Source organism: Theobroma cacao, chromosome 4 (genome assembly GCF_053813885.1).
Source record: "Theobroma cacao isolate CCN51 chromosome 4, ASM5381388v1, whole genome shotgun sequence".
NCBI lineage: Eukaryota > Viridiplantae > Streptophyta > Magnoliopsida > Malvales > Malvaceae > Theobroma > Theobroma cacao.
Window position 1 is genome coordinate 20,585,655 of NC_142642.1, and position 19,974 is coordinate 20,605,628.

At 32.8% G+C, this 19,974-nt stretch overlaps 3 protein-coding genes and 1 pseudogene across 4 annotated transcripts; 2 read left to right on the plus strand and 2 right to left on the minus strand.

The window, feature by feature from the left end:
* The first annotated feature begins 3,963 nt into the window (after positions 1-3,963).
* On the plus strand, positions 3,964-7,209 carry LOC18601447 (hypersensitive-induced response protein-like protein 2; annotated as a pseudogene). The gene is made up of 5 exons (XR_016025934.1): positions 3,964-4,098; positions 4,295-4,415; positions 4,567-4,657; positions 4,748-4,844; positions 6,565-7,209. The product of XR_016025934.1 is annotated as a hypersensitive-induced response protein-like protein 2 (transcript).
* Positions 7,210-7,617: 408 nt separating this feature from the next.
* On the plus strand, positions 7,618-9,998 carry LOC18601448 (hypersensitive-induced response protein-like protein 1). Its single transcript, XM_007032387.3, has 6 exons — positions 7,618-7,743; positions 8,465-8,691; positions 8,845-8,965; positions 9,057-9,148; positions 9,242-9,338; positions 9,456-9,998. Exons 2-6 carry the CDS (start codon positions 8,503-8,505, stop codon positions 9,815-9,817), a joined length of 861 nt encoding a protein of 286 aa, XP_007032449.1. The 5' UTR covers positions 7,618-7,743; positions 8,465-8,502; the 3' UTR covers positions 9,818-9,998.
* Positions 9,999-10,181: 183 nt separating this feature from the next.
* LOC18601449 (mitochondrial outer membrane protein porin of 34 kDa) lies at positions 10,182-12,835 on the minus strand. Its single transcript, XM_007032388.3, has 6 exons — positions 12,675-12,835; positions 12,504-12,571; positions 11,783-11,893; positions 11,214-11,300; positions 10,819-11,027; positions 10,182-10,723 (listed from the first exon to the last, which is right to left on the minus strand). Exons 1-6 carry the CDS (start codon positions 12,721-12,723, stop codon positions 10,417-10,419), a joined length of 831 nt encoding a protein of 276 aa, XP_007032450.2. The 5' UTR covers positions 12,724-12,835; the 3' UTR covers positions 10,182-10,416.
* Positions 12,836-16,230: 3,395 nt separating this feature from the next.
* PIN8 (Auxin efflux carrier family protein) lies at positions 16,231-18,506 on the minus strand. Its single transcript, XM_007032390.3, has 6 exons — positions 17,947-18,506; positions 17,275-17,449; positions 17,086-17,171; positions 16,738-16,895; positions 16,589-16,665; positions 16,231-16,516 (listed from the first exon to the last, which is right to left on the minus strand). Exons 1-6 carry the CDS (start codon positions 18,452-18,454, stop codon positions 16,450-16,452), a joined length of 1,071 nt encoding a protein of 356 aa, XP_007032452.1. The 5' UTR covers positions 18,455-18,506; the 3' UTR covers positions 16,231-16,449.
* Positions 18,507-19,974: the final 1,468 nt, after the last annotated feature.

Here is a 19,974-nt window from a genome sequence, read left to right on the forward strand (position 1 = left end):
ACACAAATGGGAAAAAATTGTGATGAATGGTTTAATTTATTTAAAATAATTTTAAGGGCATTTTTGTCAAATCATGGCTAAATATGGCTAAAAACAGTTAAACTTATTTTGATGGTTATTTTTAAAATGTCCTTATCAAGAAAGACTATTCCTCATAATTTCCTCTAAAAATTATAGCTTATAAAATTATTAATTGTAATATATATATATGTAGTTTTGTTTATATAAACTTATAAAATATATACTTAAAAAGAAGTTGTGAGATTAAAACAGTTTTAGAACATAGTTTTTTTTTAATTTCATGTAATTAATAATAAACCCATATAGTTAATTAAACTTGTAATGTTGTTTAAGTTGTTATTTGGATATTTGTTTTTAGTTATTTAAGTTGATATTTGATATTTTTATTTTTTATTATTTAAATTTAAATTTTATTGTTTGTGTGCTTTTATACATTTAATTATTAGTGAATTATATGGAATATGGATGTAAATATTATTATATATAAATACATGTACAAATTCGGCTTCAGGTAATTAGGTATCCATGAAGAGCATTTTAATATTTTTTTACATAATTGGGTTTTAAAATAGGTTCGGGTAATTATCGAGTATTGTGTATGTATTAAGGTTAGAGTTATGGTAGTAAATTTAAAAAATATTCAAGTAATTATAGGGTTCGGGTATTCCATTTACTAATCAAGTTCGAGTTTGAGTATCTCAAAATTAATAGGTACCTTACCTTTTAACATATCTAATTGTTATATGTCATATACAAAAACATGTTACATGCCATGGATAAAAAAAATTGTTGCACGTCAAGTTGAAAAAAATATTATTATTACACGCTATATATAAAAATATATTACACGTTATGGTTAAAAAAATTTATTACACGTCATGTTGAAAAAAAAAATATCGTTGTTACACGCCATTTACAAAAAAAAAATATTACACGTCATGTTAAAAAAAATATTGTTGTTACGCGCCATGTTAAAAAAAAATGTTATTGTTACACGTCATGTACAAAAACATGTTACATGCTATGACTCAAAATGATTGTTACACGCCATGTTAAAAAAAAAATATTTTTACACGCTATGTATAAAAACATGCTATATGTTATGGTTAAAAAAAAGTTGTTACACATCACGTTGAAAAAAAAATGTTATTATATGTAATGTACAAAAATATGTTACACGTCATGTTGAAAAAAATGTTGTTGTTACACGCCATATTGAAAAAATGTTATTGTTACATGCCATATTTAAAAAAAAATTGTTATATTTTAATATCTAAAATGTTATTGTTACTTATGAACCAAAATTTCAAATCCTCTCAATTCTCTTCATTTCTTTTTTTTTTTTTTGACAATTTGGTATCGATTAAAGTATTTCTAACATATTTTTATAAATCAAAACACAAATTTTCTTATTTAAAATACTTATTTTAACTAAAAATCGAAAAAAATTCCCTTTGAAACTTTAGGTTTATAAATTTCAAATTCTTGAGTTTATTGATATCTAAGTCTTGAATTTATCCAATTAAAAGCTATTTCAAACATTTGTAATCATTTTTACCATTTTAGTTTCATTCAAAATACTTAAAAATCAAATTCTCCAAATAGCTACCCATGTAAGCATATCAAAACTATCACTTGGCATCTTTAAAAGCACGAAAGAGAGAAACTGGGAACACAACAAACAAATGTTGTAAGGAGAAATCGATAGAATTAAAGAGCGTTGGATGATGAGAGAGAGAAATTGGAAGCACAAATGAGGAAAAATTATGATAAATGGTTTAATTTATTTGAAATAGTTTTACAAGTATTTTTATCAAGTTATAATTAAATATAATTAAAAATAATTAAATTGATTTTAATGGTTATTTTTGAAATACCTTATCAGGAGGTTATTCCTTTCAATTCTCACTTTATTTATTTTATTTCACTAATAGTATGTTTGGTTGGGGGAATGATTAAGACATTCCCTCTTTATTCCTAAGGAAATTTTGTTTTTTTATTTGGTTGTGAAATAGCTCAAGGAATAGTCATTCCTGTAGAATGGCTATTCTCCAAATCCTTTAAAACTAAGGAATAGCTAATACCATCCTCCTCATGGTATTAGCTATTTCATGATTGATGAATAAACTTAAAATATAATAAAGATCAAAATAACCCTTACAAGTTTGAAAAATTACAACTCTATTTGTATAAAATATTATTTTCTCTCTCTCCTCCTTCCCCTTGATTCCAACTTCTAATAAAATATTAATATTTTAAAATATTAAAAATTAAATTATAAATAAAATATTAATATTTAAATTATCAATTACTAATATTTAAAATAATTATAAATTATTACTATTTAAAAATAAAATAAATTAAAAATAAATAGGCATACTAACATTTAAATTATATATAAAATATTAATAATTAAATCATCAATTATTAATATTTTACATAAATGATCAATTATTAATATTTAAAAATAAAATAAAATAAAAAATTAAACATCATAATATTTAAATTAAATAAATATTAATAATTAAATTTTCTATTATTTATATTTTAAATAAATAATCAATTATTAATATTTAAAAATAAAATAAAATAATTGATCATAATAATATTTAAATTAAATAAATATTAATATTTAAATGATCAATTATTAATATGTTAAATAAATTATAAATTATTAGTATTTAAAATAAAATAGAATAAAAAATGATAATAATAATATTTAAATTAAATAAAATATTAATATTTTAAATATTAATGATTAAATTATAAATAAAATATCAATATTTAAATGATCAATTATTAATATTTAAAAATAAAAAAAATAAAAATAAAAATAAATTGATCATAATAATACTTAAATTAAATAAAATATTAATATTTTAAATATTAATGATTAAATTTAATATTTAAATGATCAATTATTAATATTTAAATATAAAATGATATAAAGAATTGATCATCATAATATTTAAATTAAATAAAATATTAATATTTTAAAATATTAATGATTAAATTATAAATAAAATATTAATATTTAAATGATCAATTATGAATATTTTAAATAAATTATAAATTATTTAATATTTAAAATAAAATAGAAAAAATGATAATAATAATATTTAAATTAAATAAAATATTAATATTTTAAATATTAATGATTAAATTATAAATAAAATATCAATATTTAAATTATCAATTATTAATATTTAAAAATAAAATAAAATAAAAATAAATTGATCATAATAATACTTAAATTAAATAAAATATTAATATTTTAAATATTGATGATTAAATTTAATATTTAAATTATCAATTTTTAATATTTAAATATAAAATGAAATAAAAAATTAATCATAATAATATTTAAATTAAATGAAATGTTAATATTTTAAAATATTAAAGATTAAATTATAAATAAAATATTAATATTTAAATTATCAATTATTAATATTTTGAATAAATACTAATTATTAATATTATAAGCAAATTATCAATTATTAATATTAAAAAATAAAAATAAAATATTAATGATTAAATTATAAATAAGATGTTAATATTTAAATTATAAATTATTCATATTTTAATTAAATTATAAATTATTCATATTTAAAAAATCAAATAAAAATAAATAATTATATATAATAAAATTTTTTTATTTTTTTATTTTTTATTCTCGGTTTATTCTATTTTCAAATAATAATTATTTTATTCAATTTCTACGTATTCAGCCAACCCAAGCTAACTTAAGTACTTCTTGCTTCCCAGGATTGAAAAGTTGCAATTTCTTAAGCCAAATAATTGTGTCAGGCATGATTCTCTGGGTTCCATTTTTCTTTCCCAACAAGCAAATTACTGATTTTTGGATCAAGCCACTTTTGTTACATAAACTGTTTGTTTCTTTCAAGAGAAGAGTTAATTTCTCCCTTTTATGTATAGTTATCAATGTCTACTTGCAGGATTGAAGTGTGGGTCAATCATTGGGATGGTTTCAAGTGGATCAATCGACTGTGGCTGTCAAGGACCACTTTGGAAAGTTTGATGAGGTGCTTGAGCCTGGATGTTACTGCTTGCCCTGGTGTCTTGGCTACAAGATAGCTGGTGTTTTAGACTGAATTTGGACTGTGCTTCTTGTATATTCCATGATCCGGAGCTTTTTGCCATCTTCACTTGTTCTTTTCAATGTTTCTTGAAATTCCATTGCTATGTAGATTTCTTTCGATGCCCACCATTTTGATTTTTCCTTTCTTGAATTTGATTTATTATACTGCCTCAGGACAATGTCTTTGTCAATGTGGTTGCATCTGTTCAATATCGTGCCCTGGCAGACAAAGCGGCTGACGCTTTCTATAAGCTCTCACACACCAAAGGACAAATCCAATCCTATGTTTTTGATGGTAAGCTTAATGTTTCAAATTATAGTTCGAATTAATTAAGGTGTACTCAATTGTCAAGTGATTTTATGAACAGTATACTAGTTTTAGCCTTTTGGGCAACAACAATTTTTGTAAACATGTTGATCTAACAACTAACACTGTATATTTTCAGTTATCAGGGCAAGTGTGCCAAACTGAACTTGGATGCCGTCTTTGAACAGAAGAATTCTATTGTAAAAGCTGTGGAAGAGGAGCTTGAGAAGGTAATATATTAGTTTGATCAGTAATGAACATAATGATCCATTACACCTATTAGTACAAACACTGTTCATTGTTCCTTCTTCCTTTTGCAGGCCACGTCTGCCTACGGTTATGAAATAATACAGACACTAATTGTGGATATAGAGCCTGATGTTAAAGTGATGAAAGCAATGACTGAGATAAATGCAGGTAATACTAATGCTCCCTTGAATGAAATTTATATGCTGGAGGGTTGAACCATATGTCATCGAAAGTGGTCTGATTTCTGTCTACTTTTTTTTTTTTGGAAATTTCATTTGAATTGAAGAAAGGGAGAACCTGAGTTCACGACTTACAACAATTTTGCAAGGTTATGCCCCAATAACCAGGGGTATACCATTACAAAATTCTTTCATTGTCGAGTTCCCTGTACGCTTTCAGAAAGGAAACCACCCTAAACACCCCCAACGAAAACAGCCAACCCCACTGACATCTGGTTAGCCACTTGCACCCAAAAAGCACCCTCATACAATGAACAAAATGAAAAGATAACCCTTAACAGTAAAACAGTCCCCTGCATCAACAGACACCACAATAATCATGCGAAGAGAGACCAACCAATAGCACTACCATTACCCATTAACCGCGTAGGGACGCCCCATCTTGAGCAACGCCATCATAATCATCCCTGCAAGAGGAGCAGACCTCAAACTCGTGGTTCACATTTCATTTGCAGCTGATTGCCATATCTCTTGTTCTCTCTTCTCTGTTTGGTTCATCCACCCATATATTGAGCAGATCAATCTCCCTACCTATTCCAGATTTTGCAAGGTTATCAGCGTGCTGGTTGGCCTCCCTTCTTACATGCTTGATTGCCCAATTTGCTGTCCTTTTTAGTGCTTCAATATTGAGCACCCATTTCCTTAACCTTCATGGAGCTGATTTTGGCTCCTGCACCCATTTCACGCCGTTCAGTGAGTTGCTCTCCACTAACAGCTTGCGAGAATCGCACCACTGGGATGCTAAGAACATCACAAAAGCTGGCTTCCAGGCTAGCTAGAAATTCAGCTAGACTTGAGTCCCCCACCCCTATGGACTTCGAAAACATCGTTCTAATTTCTCCCTTGGAATTCCTTAGTAACGCACCAATTCAAGCTTCATTCGTGCTTCCACTTGTAGCCCCATCGACGTTAAATTTCATAGTTCTATCAGTAGGTTTTTCCCACTCAGTTACTGGTCTGGCCTTCTTGACATTTTTTATAGCAACTCTGATACTTGGTTCAACAAATGTGTCTAAAATCCTCCCATACTCCCTTGGCCACTTGGCTTTAGCCCATGTAGCCACACGCAGTTTGATCAACTCATACAGCTGGTCATGACCCCATGGTTTGCCCTCAAACACAACATCATTTCTAGCTAGCCATAGTGACCAAACCATAGCGTACATTGCCATTTTCCAAACTTGAATTTCTCCTTCCTTTGTGACCACCTCATTCCAAGCACTAAATAACGTAGCCATGTCATTGGGTTGCACCCAAATAATGTTCCAATCCCTACACCACCTCATCCAAATATACCATGATTCAAAACAGTTTAAAAAAAGGTGATTAATTGTTTCAGGAACCTGGTGGCAAAGGGGGCAAAATGCTGCACTGTTTCTCATCAATCCCCGTCTCGCAAGTTCGTCCTTGACAGCCACTCTCCCTTGGAGTAGCTACCACATAAACACTTCGATTTTAAGAGGAACAAGATTAGCCCATATGTTTTTCTATATGCAGATTTCTGTCTACGTAAGCCTTGTTTCTTATTAATGAATAGTATACGATTGAATTCCATAATGTATCAATGTGTTTATTGCTTTTTGGTGAAAGTACATGCGTTATCCCATAGTACGAGTATTGATTCTTTTTTCCCTTAACTGTCACAACAGCTGCTAGATTGAGGGTGGCGGCAAATGAAAAGGCTGAAGCAGAGAAAATATAGCAGATCAAACGAGCTGAAGGAGATGCAGAGTCAAAGTACTTGTCAGGACTTGGCATAGCTCGTCAGCGCCAGGCAATTGTGGATGGACTGAGGGATAGCGTGCTTGCCTTTTCTGAGAATGTTCCAGGAACAACAGCCAAAGATGTCATGGATATGATGCTGGGGACTCAATACTTGGACACCATGAAGGAGGTTGGTGCATCTTCAAAGTCTTCTTCTGTTTCCAATCCACATGGACCTGGTGCAGTCCAGGACATATCATCACGGATTCGAGAGGGGCTTCTCTTCAGGCCCATGCTACTCGGCACTAGAGGGAACATAGGCTTTTGATTCATTGACTTGGTAAAATGTTTGGTCTCTAGTAAATAGATCGGTAGCTAAAATTGAGACAATGATCACAGGTTTCTTTCATGTGATGACTAGGAACTGGGTTGTTGGTAAGCAAAACATAGAATATTGTGGCATATAATTGCAAGCAACAGTTTAGGTTAAAGTGTAATCTTCTTTGCAATTTCCACCCTCTCTCTCTTTCTTCCTTGTCCTTGTGTTTGAAGAAAGCCATTATGTATTTGTTTATGAAATCTGATTTACCTTAAGAGCTAAAATTTAATTGGTGTCTATTTTTTCCCTGTTCAAATGGACAAATTTATATGTTAAATAAATGAGAAAAAAAGATTGCGTGAAACCCAATGTTTCGATGTGATAAGAACTTACTAAAAATACAAAAGGATGTCATCATTAGCAAAGAGTTATATACATTGATTCCCTCTTCGTTTTTTGTTTTTGGGTTGATACTAAGTATATCAACATCCATTGACAAGTGCATATACTCACTAATTAATCCAATTATTGACTTTTATGTATCCAAAGCATTATAATAAGTGGCGGCAAATGGTATTACATTAAATAAGAAGTCATTGTCTGCTGACTTTCATTGGTTGGAAACTTGATAAATAAAATCGATGAATCTTAATATAGGATTTTTTTAAAAAAAAAAACAAAATTAAAATAAGAATTTAGTGAATTGCATTCTTTAAAGAAATACGGTTAGCAGATTTATCCGGCTGTATCTATGCCATTATTTATATCATCCTTGTTTTCCTTTCCCTTCAAGCTACCCCTGGTGGTATGTTCTCTCTTTCTCTCTCTCTTTCTTTGTGTATGGGTGCTTCAGCATATGTGCTTGTATGTGCAGTGCCGGCGCCCTTGTTGCCTTTTTTTTTTTTTTTTTTGTGTGTGTGTGTGTGATTAATTGACAATAATTTCAAATTCTGAAGTCTGGAATGTGTTTCTGCTGAATCAAGTCATGGCCCAGTGCCCAAGTCTAATTGTTTCATTTTAGGCCGAATTTAATCTAATGTTTATCTTGCCATTTTTGCCAAAAGAAGCTGAAGGATGCTCGATCTTTGTCAGAAGCTTTTGGCAGCATTTGGCTTTAGGATGCTTATCTTCTAAAGAGCTTTTATCTCTCTCAGTTCTTGCATTAATGCTGGGTTACTCTTTGGTGTTAATACTTCACTATAATCTCTTCCTTGTAAGTCTAACCACATAGAATTTGCATCTGGTGACCTATCTTCAAGATTGGTTGTTGGTCCAGCAAATAAACCTTTGATTTCAATCAATATAAACTAGCCTATAAATCTGGCTGCAGACAACTTCATAGCCAAACCAACAGGGAACTTTTTTCTCTCCTGGTGCTCAGATGACGGGGTCGCAAACTTGAGAATGCTGCTACATGAATTATGTGGATTTTATACCAGAAATATGTTTTCTGTCTATATATTTCTTTGTTTCTGTTCTGATGGTTTCTTATTTTCTTCCTTTCTTTTTATGTTGTTTCTCCATAGGAAAAGATCATATAGAATAGCTAAAAGATATAAAACGGATGGGCAACCTATTTTGCTGTGTACAAGTTGACCAATCAACAGTTGCTATCAAGGAAAGGTTTGGGAAGTTTGATGAAGTTCTTCAACCAGGATGCCATTGTTTACCTTGGTGTCTCGGAAGCCAGCTTGCCGGCCATCTCACACTCCGGTTGCAGCAGCTAGATGTGCGTTGTGAGACCAAGACAAAGGTTTGTTTCTTGTTAAACTAAGCAGACAAATTCCTTCCAAGCCGGCCAGCCTACCTCTTGGCTTACATGATGTTATCAATTTCCTGACTAGATAAAATACCACTATGTAACTTGTCCATATCATTCGATTTTGATTCACAATGGCTCCTGCAGGACAATGTTTTTGTTAACGTTGTTGCATCAGTACAATATCGTTCCCTGGCAGAGAAGGCGAATGATGCTTTCTACAAACTTAGCAACCCCAGGACACAAATTCAAGCCTATGTTTTTGATGGTATAATCAAAACCTTGATATAACTAGTTTGTTGCCGAATGGTGCCAAGAAACTAAACTTCAATTTTCCTCTTTCTTTTGTTGATCTTTAGTTATCAGGGCAAGCGTTCCAAAGCTTGATTTGGATGATGCTTTTGAGCAAAAGAATGATATTGCTAAAGCAGTTGAAGATGAGCTTGAAAAGGTGAAAGCATTTACTTCTGTTAATACCGGCTATGAATTCTTGATGTCCATATCAACTTTATTGATAAGCACTTTGATTTATTGTGATTGATAGGCTATGTCCGCTTACGGGTACGAGATTGTCCAGACCCTCATTGTTGATATAGAACCGGATGAACATGTGAAAAGGGCCATGAATGAAATTAATGCTGGTGAGTTATTGTCCGCAATTTGGTCTTTCAATCAACTTAAGCAAATTATAATGATAGAACTTTTACTGTGACGTGTTGTTGTTTCATTTGGTGTTTGTTATTCCTAACTTTTCACAGCTGCAAGGATGAGAGTTGCAGCAAACGAGAAAGCAGAGGCCGAGAAGATTATACAGATTAAGAGGGCAGAGGGAGAGGCAGAATCCAAGTATCTATCAGGAGTTGGCATTGCCAGGCAGCGCCAGGCAATTGTTGATGGCCTAAGGGACAGTGTGCTTGGTTTCTCGGTCAATGTGCCTGGGACTACTGCTAAGGATGTTTTAGACATGGTCCTCATTACCCAGTATTTTGATACCATGAAGGAAATTGGTGCTGCCTCTAAATCTTCATCAGTGTTTATCCCACACGGACCTGGCGCAGTTCGAGACATTGCAACCCAGATCCGAGATGGGTTGCTTCAGGCATCTCACCATCATGAATAAAAAGCCTTATATGCGTGAGTTTTATAAGCAACAAGCTACCGTTATGTTAAAATTACGCCAATACCTATAGGTCATCTAACTGATAGCCAAGCTTTACTGGCTATCCTTGGGCGTTTTGAGTGAAATCTGTACCCAGTTCCTCTGTTTAGAAATATAAATGTAATTGCTGTTTGTAAGGTAATTTGTAAAATCAACTACGGGGATAGATATATGGGTCACATTCTTTGTTTTTCTTTTCTTAACCCCATTTCATGAAATATTATCAAGAGAAACTGCATGGTGCTCACAATACTACGTACTGAAAAGACTTTAACGGGGTGGAAGGGAAAGCTAGAGAAAACCAAACAAAGGGAGCCAGACAATCTGGAGCAAATTTGGAAACTCAAACATCAGGTACTCCATGAGTTAAACAGGGGATGATTAAAAAAGTAACCACATAGTTTAAACCACTATGCCACTTCTATTTCTTTTTCCTTTTATTTTTACAACGAAAAACCGCTGACATAAAGAGTAGACTGCAACACCATGAAAGTCAGTGTGAACAGACTACACTGCAAAATTCTAAGCCTACCATGCTCTTCCAAAATGAGCTATAAAGCTCAAGGCTTCAGTGCCAAAGCAAGTCCGACCTTGGCACTCTTGTCAATGGACTTGGTATCTACCTCTCCAGAAATGGTAAAGAGAGATCTAGGGCGCCACTCGTGCTGGATGAGAGCACTTGCCTTACCAGCATTGTTCACCCGTGCCTTAACCATGGTCAATGGATCCAATGCATGTTGTGTCCCGACAGTGATGGTATTCTCATTAGTTGAGAAGCAATGGGTCACCTCAGCACCAACGGCAGTGTTAGTCAAGGGATTCACTATATGATAGTAGGATGCATTAAGAGAGTCACCCTTTTCATTCCTGCATCAATAAATAAGAATAATATTAATAGCTGAAGCATATATACTGGTACAAATGAGGCACCTACAGACAGTTACACAGAACATTTTACATACAGAGCCACTGAAGCAATGAGATCTACATTGGAGAAGCTCAATCCAGCATTGCATTTGGTGAAGTTCCCAGTCTTTGTGTCAAATGAGAAATCCGTACCAAGTGCAAGAACATTAGTTCCAAAAACACCTGAGAAGTTAACTATTGGATTTGCAGTCAATCCAATGCTTGAGCTTATCCCAGCATAGTCATGCAAATACTGGAGTTCCACCTGGTAGATAATCACAAACAGAAAGATAATAGCATTGGTCATCACCATCATGAAACATTTTAAGTAACACAGGTTCCATAACCATGCTAGAGGCAGTTATCACATGTTCTACAGCTTCAAAGCAAAACCAAGATATTGGAAGTTTCTGAGGCTATAAATTGATATTTGAAGACAGCATCGTCTAACCTTGCCAGACCTCTGATCAGGGACTCTGAAGCTAAAGATTGTCTTCAGGCCGGGTGCAGGTTCATCAACTGTTATGGTGGTAAAGAGCTGACAAATGAACACTAGTTTAGTAAAATGTGTAATGTTCATCAAAAGAGCCTATAAAAGATAGCAGCCACATAAATTCAATGGCAAAGGACATTATGGGGGGAAAAGTGAACTACAAAGTCAACCAAAGCAATCTTTCAACAGGAGAGCATTCCCTCCAAAGAGTTCAGATGTCAAAAGTACATAATGCTCCTCTGTATTCTATATAATTTTATCAGGTACATAATGCTCCTCTAATATGGTATTCTATATAATTTTATCAAGCACATTCCCCTAGTTAAAGCAGAGGTTTGGAATGAAGAAGGGATGAGCCATAACAACTAATGTTCTTAAAAAATATTTTTGATAAAGGCCAAACAGCTGAAGCATATCCAATAAAAGCAAATAACATTAGATCTCACTTGCAAAAAGAAAATGACCAAGCACTCAAACTTATACATCAATAAACTAGAAATCAACAAAAGAATAGATGAAATACTTACATTGGAGCTAGTGTCCACTTTGATATCAGTTGTGACATTCCTATTCTTCAGCTGGGTGTTAACATCAGCCACAAAGAGATCGCCTTTCTTTGTTCCAGCAGAGGTAATTGCCTAAAATAAAGGAAAAGAGAAGATAAACCACCCACAATGCCAAAGAATCCATTAAAGTCCTTGTAGCAGATGGAGAAGTGAACATCTTACATGATGCATTACAGTAAAAAGAATAAGATAACCATGCTAAAATTATCAAAATATAATCCTTCAATATTTTGAGCATTAAAAAATAACAGCCAGAAATGCACTGAAATCAGCTACTATAACAACTTACAAACTTAAAAAGTCCCAAAAAAAGTAAAATATATATCTTTGAAGAACAAATCTGACAATATAATTGAAGTCAGCTTTAATTAACATTCTTTCATCTTATGAACAAGACTCTACACTAACAGATAAACAAATTCTAAAAAAAATGTAAAAATCAGCACTTGTTAACTACAAGAAATAACACATGCATTCGATAAGGCTGAAAAAACCCAAAAAGAAACCCAAAAAAAAAAAAAGAAAAAGATAATGTCACAAAACTCAAAACTTTGGTTCACCAAAGTAAAGCATCCGCAATTAATTCTTTAATACAAAAGCAAAATTTTGAGCAAAAACAAAATCGACCCAGAAATGAAAACAAAAACTTGAACCAACAAGCCAAAAAAAAAAAAAAACTTACAACTCCAGTTGGAGAGAAGGTGGTCAGAGTGAACTTTTGGTCAGTCTGATAATCCTTGTAAAGAAGATCTGTAAAGTCCCAAAATATTGACAAAGAGAAAACAGCTTTAAAATTAAATTACAATATGTATAAAAATTGGTATTTCTTAGTTCAAAAATTGTACTTTTATACCTCTGGCTTTCTTGCCGATATCAGTGTAGAGACCTGGACCCTTACCCATGATTTTTCCTTTTTGGAAATAAAATTTTCAGAAAGAATGTGATAGAAAAACAGGGAAGAGAGCAGGAAAGTACAGGTGGAGAAATAAATAGGAGGAGCCCAAAACCCTAATTTCACCATCCTTTTTCGGGATTGGGGGTTTTGGTTAAATATTATTTTATTGTAGGAAAAAAAGGTGGGCCGTTGGATGTTGGAGGTGAGTCGGTTTCTTGATGTCTTCACCGTTGATTCCTGATTGACCAACAAGAAATGGACTTTTCTCTATTATTTATAATTACTATTATCATAATAATGAAATGTTTATGTAAATTATTAATATTATTAAGACAAAGCTTTTAGTGTTTTTGGGTTTTAGGATTATTAAATAAAATGGTTGAAGAATATTGGGATGTCTATAGTATTTTCGACAAAAATATAAATACGAGCTTTAGAAATTAGAAATTGTGAAACAGAAAGGAATTGATGTAAAATGTTGCCACTGAAAAAGTTAATTATATGAAAATGACGTCACATCTTTGGAACTATTCTAATTGCCCATTGATTATGTCACAATTTTACACCAATAAACTTCATACCAGTTACCCCTTAATTAACAAATATAAGTTTTATGACAAATTAACAACTTTAGTCAATTCTTTTATTTTATTTTTTTAACCATAATGTTTTAGAAAAACTTTTCACGTATTTAAGAAAATTTAAATATATTTTTATTTTTTAATTACGTTCATTCAAATTTTTTATTTTGAGTCTAATAAAACTGTATAACTAATGATTGACTAATAAATAACAACTATTAATAAAGATACCACTTGTCTTTTTATATTTATATGATGTTGAAGTACATAGTAAAAAATGTTATTATTATGACACATTAGCTTACCATATCCCTATCCACTATTACATGTCCACATGCTATGTTAGTACTAAATGCTATAAAATAGTAAGTAGTATTTTAATTAACAACAATAGTCAATCGTTAATCATAAGAATTTATTTTACTAAAAATAAAAATGATCAAAATACCTTAACAATCCTTGTATTCATGCATTTTCTTCATTTTAATCTATCTACTTAAAATCATAACAATTTAATCCCTTAATTTTGAAATTGTTTCAATTTAATTTTTTTAACATTTTTCTTTCGAAATTACCATTCACAAAACTGATGTCATTATTGACATGACGTTGACATGGCACTGCTTGATGATGTGGCATATGAGATATATTGGAAATGTTGACACGATAGTGCCATATCACTTTGATTTGCTGATATGGCAATGCTATGTGGCATTGACATATTGATGTAGATATGCCATGTAACATGTTAGGAAGGGCACCATGTGTATTTCATGCCACATGGTATGTTCAAAAGGTGACATGTGGCATCACAAGAGAGCAACACGTTTTTCTTCTTTGTTTTCTCTAAACAAGCACAACAAGCTTCTTACCGCCAACTTTAAGCCTTTACCTTTGATTATATATTGCTTTTGTTTAATTTTTTCTTTTTCTTTATTCTTTTTTTTCTTGTTTTTCTCCTTTTTTTTCTTTCTCTCTCCTCTCACCTTCTCCCTTAAGGACTGATCACCAGTTATCGGATGTTGTTGCCGATTGTCAGTCGACGATCACCAATCACTGTCATGGCATGGCATGTGCGGTGACCATCGACTAACAATTGATGACCGACGTCTGGTCACTAACAACCGGCGGTCGGTGACGACATTTGATGATTGGCTATTGATTCCTAAAGAAGAAAGTGAGATGAGAGAGAGAAAAAAAAAAGAAAAAAGAAAAAGAGGAAAGAAAAGAAGAAAAGAAACAAAAGCAGTATATAAACAAAGGTAAGGGTTTAGAGTAGTAGGTGGTAAGGAGCTTGTTGTGCAAGCACATAATATTTTTAGGAAAAACAAGAAAGAAACACGTATAACTCTCTTGTCATGCCATATGTCACCTTTGGACATGCCATGTGGCATGACATGGATAGGTGTTGAAGGAGAATGCGACACGTGGTGCCTTCCCTGACATGCCACATGGCATATCTACATTATTATGTTAGTGCCACGTGGCATTTCCACATCAACATATCAAAGTGATATGGCACTATCACGTTAGCATTTCCAATCCACCTCACATGCTATGTCAGCAAGCGGTGCCATGCCAGCGCCACGTTAGTAATGATATCAGCTTTGTAAAGGGTAATTTCGAAAGGAAAATGTTAGATGAACTAAATTGAAATAATTTTCAAAATTAAGAGATTAAGTTGTTGCGATTTTGAATTGAAGGACTAAAGTGAAGAAAATGTATGAGTATAGGGACTGTTGAGGTATTTTGACAAAATAAAAGTATAAGTGCTTAATTGAAAGTAACAAAAGAATAAAGGTTTATCTTAATTTTTTTAAATAATTTAAGAAATTATTTAGATATTATACATTCTTTTTTATCATGATTGAGTCATCCACTCTATGTTATTTTATAATAACATTTGTAATATTAGATTTTTTTTTTCTAAATTTCATATTGTTAGGTAACATTTCTTGAAAATGTTTGTTTTCGGGAAAAATTGATATTATTATTGAATTAAAAGTATGCAAGTAGTGTAGGACTAGGAAGTTGATTTCTGGTATAAATGAAATTAACCATTTGTTTATATAAGTAATATTTATGAATTGGTTTGGATATATTTATCATAATATATAGATATATATTTAAAGTATTCAATCACTATTAATGTGATGATTTATCAAGTGATTTTGATAAATATGAATGCATTAGATGTTAAATTCAGAAACAGAGAACTAAGCCCAAAATTTGGTATTACAGGGCGTGTAGATTGCGAGACATGCATGGTAGTTGTTCGATGAATATATTCTGAAATCTCAATGAAAGATGCTGCAAAAAGGGGGGGTGGAACACATCCGATGCTTTTAGCAGTCACATGGATACTAGTTGGCCACGTTCATTATGCACAAACTGTGGACAGTTTTAAGCATTTTACAGACAGGAGTAATCTTATTTGTGGGAATGACAGTAATCTATCGAATCTTCAAAAATATATAAGACAAAGAAAAATAAAGAAAAACTAAAGCACTAGCTAATGGTAATGCACACATTCACATCACATTTGCATACATGTATGAGCACTTAAATGCATGTACTACCTGTAAACCTGAAATTAATCTTATTTGTTCAAATTTAATTGAAATTAAAACGTTGGTGTCGTGGAATTGAGATGGAAATGTAAATTTAAAGGTTATAGCATTGGACAATACAATACGCACGAGGAGTTTCTAGGAGAAAATGTCTGATGAATTGGCAGGGTGGTAGTAGAACTTGGGGATTTGGAGATGGAATGAAAGAATTTAAAATGTCTATGACTTATTTTAATTGCTATGAGCTGATGATCAACTTGCTGGTATTGATGTTGCGGGCAATCTCAAACAGATGATAAAAGCGTTAGCTTCAGCAATGCTAATTCTGTTGTTTTTCTCATATTGTAAACAAGTAAAAAGCTATAATAATAGCTTTTGGCTTTTAACTCGGCAAGCTTGTTAAATGTAACTTGTATAAATATAGTTTTTCCTCCCGGGAAACAATCAATAATGTCAAAGAATTTTCAGAAAACTGAATTGGACATCTACATCCATCTATGCAACTTTTGACCCTTCCCCACAACTGATGTCAGGTATAGAAGTTAATGTTTCTGGAACAACTGAGCAGAATTCTCCCGGAATTCAGACTGCTAAAATAAGATAGTAGACCAATGCTACAGGTAAGGCAATGAGCAAGCCAAAGATTACCCTGAAGCCAACACAAGCAAACCTCATCATTTAAGGACAAAAACCGATATTAAGACTGTGTTGAAATACTTACCCTGTGCTCAATACATCGGGATGAACGTTGTACTCTTTAGCGAAAACAAATGGCACGACTCCTTGAGGAAGAGCTGCCTGCAATGTACATCATATTGTTTACCTTTCATCCTTGATTGCTGAATTGAATGAATAATAAAATCGACTAACCTGCACAATTGCTACTCTCAATACTTTGCCTCTAAGTCCGAGGGCAGCAGAGGATGCTGCCATCAGAGCAGGACCCGCCATGAATTTCATTGCCATGGCTACTGCTGCCATTCGAATACCACATGCTATTATGCTAGGCCTTGATGCCATAAATAGCCCTGTTAAGTGACACCAGCAGGGGTTAGAATTGATGTGTAACAAATTATTGATTAGGTAAATATGATTGCTTCCGCCTCATGGTTCAAGTATTACCCCCTCGGAGAATGGGATTTTAGGAGTTGCGGAAAGGGAATGGAGGATGGATTATTGAACCAAAATATATAGATGCAACTGGGTGTGTAATCGTACCTAAGCTGAACATTGCCATACCAAGTCCTCCACTTGATAATATTGCGATTGATTTTTCAATAATGGCTGGGAATTTTATGTTCCACCTACAAGATAAAGAAAGTTATCAATTACCATTGATCTTTGTCAAGATGAAAATCACATAGCTGGGTTTAAAATTTTCTCTAAAGCTTCTTCTGTAAGCCCTACCTGAATTGTATGCTTGCCCAAATAAGACCCAGCAAGGTTGCATGGGTATTAGGATTTGCCATGAGCTTCTTCCCCACTGTCAAGAAAATGAGCATAGCCTTCGATTTCCTTGGTCTGGTGTGTGCCTCTTCTCCACCCTCTTTCGCTTGTGCTTCTTCGGGGGCCTCTAGGTCACCTTAATTCAGAAAAAAATAACAGCAAGAATATAATATATAGAAGAAGGCCTTTTATTCAGACATCAAAATCAAAGCTTAGTAGTCATTCTTGGTATGAAAATGCCATTAATTATGCCACATGCAGTATGCATTATTCTATCTCTCAATATTATATTTCTGGCCATATTTATCTGAAGGATCTTACTTGATACACGTGCAAGAGGAATGAAGAAATTTAACTGAAAAAGAAAACATAAAAAAAAAAAAAGAAAAGAAAAGAAAAGAAAAGGAAAAGACAGATGTACAGAAACCTCATTGCAAAAGAGAGATGGAGAGAAATCTATATGTATTATGGACCCACTTGATATATCTTTTATTGCTAAAGTTGACTGAACTAGCTTGAAATTCAATCAACCCCATTGATTTTTGGGAGTTCAAATTGAAGTTTTAGATGATAAAAGTTCAAGTTTATAAAATTAATCCATGCTTATATGTAATACAAAGTTTGAATGTCTACCTGAGTCTTGTGAAGGTGGTGTCTCAGAGGCTGCCTTTGTGGCGTTTAGCTCATACAGAAACAACAGTATATTGTACCATATCAAGCTTTGTAGGACAACTATCTGAGCCAGGAGTGTAGCTGATTTATCTCCATACATGGCCCTCAACAGCGGAATCCCCAGGATTAAGGTGTTAGGCAAGGTTGATAGAGAGAGGCCAGTTATGATCGATGGTAAACCTCCCCGGGAGCTGAACTTTTCGATGGCCATTAAAACCACAAAGGCTAGTAGTTTTTGAAGGAAGTCAGCAAGTATGAGTTTCAGGTTCATCTTGTAGGGGTTGTTTTCTGAGATCACTTGGAAAGACAATAGCGGGATTGAGAATTTAGCTACAAACTTGTTTATGCCTGCACATTGTTCTGGTGTAAAGAGCTTCCACCATTTCACAGAGGTGTAGGCCAAAATCATGGCGAAGTACAGCGGGACAGTGGCTGCGACAACATGATAGACATCTGCCAGGGAAATCATGGTTAGCTAGTGATTGAAGGGTTGTACAAGAATGTACTGCTTTTCTAGAGAACCTTGGTAATGGAACTCTTTATATATGCTCTATTGGTTGCTTTGTCAGATATAAAATGTTAGGCAGGATCACCTGTTCTGCAAGAAGCTTAATGAAAAAGTTTCCTCAATCCCCAGAATGACCTTAGGGCTTAAACTGCTTGCATCCGGTTGCAAATCCTCATTATTGCCTTTTTTACATGAATGACTGGGATGTTTATTCATCTACTTTTTTTCTTTACATTTACTCTTTTTAATGCTGTAATGGCTAAGTAATATATAATGCTAGACATGGTGATTATACAACTATAAAGAACTTTATTATCAGTAGAAAGTCAGGGTATTTTTGTCATCATAGGTCAAAAGGTGGATTCCAGTTTCCTTGTGATTATGTTATACTGGTTTATCACTCCTTTAGGGAAAGGAGGGCTAGATAGGGTAACTCTAGAAAAATCTTGCCTAGCAGGCTTTAATTTAATGAATTCAATCTCAAAGAGCCAAAAAGAAGATTCATGTTTTTCGTTTTCCTTTTGTTTTTTTTCTTCTTTTGCAGTTATTAGGGTAAAAAATATGGATAAAGACCACATTCAATGCTAAATCTGAGACATCTTGAGAAAATCTCACAAGATCTTCTAAGCCAATCTAACCAACAGAAGAAACATCCAGTCAACTTTTGACCTTGAACACTTACATTCTTTACAAAGGCAAGGAAGAATTCATTGTGATAATGATTCCAATGGGCATCATATATATGCCTATGTCCCCAACTGTTGTCTGTCTAATATCCATTTCTTCCTGGATGTATATCTACAAGATGAAAATTATGTCCTTTCATGTTCTCAAGTAAAAGGGAATTTAACTGCTAAATCCTGTCAACCTAGGTATTCTTAGCTTATGATTACAGATTGCTTCACAGAATTTCTTGGAATTAAGCTGAGGAACAAGGAATAAAGAAGTGAATTGCAAGGGAAGTAATTGAAGTACTGAGTTTATGACAGTGGCAGGGAAGCATTTTTCTAATTATAGTTAACAGTGTGAGAATAAGTGTTGTGATGAATTCACTTTTTAAAATGTGATATTTTGCCATAAAAAGTCCCTCTCGTTTCTTTCTTCCTCTTGTTCATCAGGTGGCAAAAAAGTCTACAAGAGTTCAATGCCAAGGGATCATTCAAAAATCTTCTAAATTTTCAAAAGTAGGTCAATATCTTCGCCTCAAGGCTTTCCCATACTTACATTTTCCTTATTTGACTATAATAAATCCCATCAGGGAGTGTATGGTGCAATGGAAATTGATTATTAACAGGACTTCCACATCTGGGTGATTTTAGCTCAAGGTTTGCAAACAGATGTGTTTGCCTGTTCACCAGAATATAGGTCAAAGTAACGAAAGACAACTTTTTCCATGGATTTCATGTCTGCTTAACCATCCAATATGGATTAGTAATACCTCACTTGCATGGTCTACAGCAGCTGTCTGATGCATTTACAGT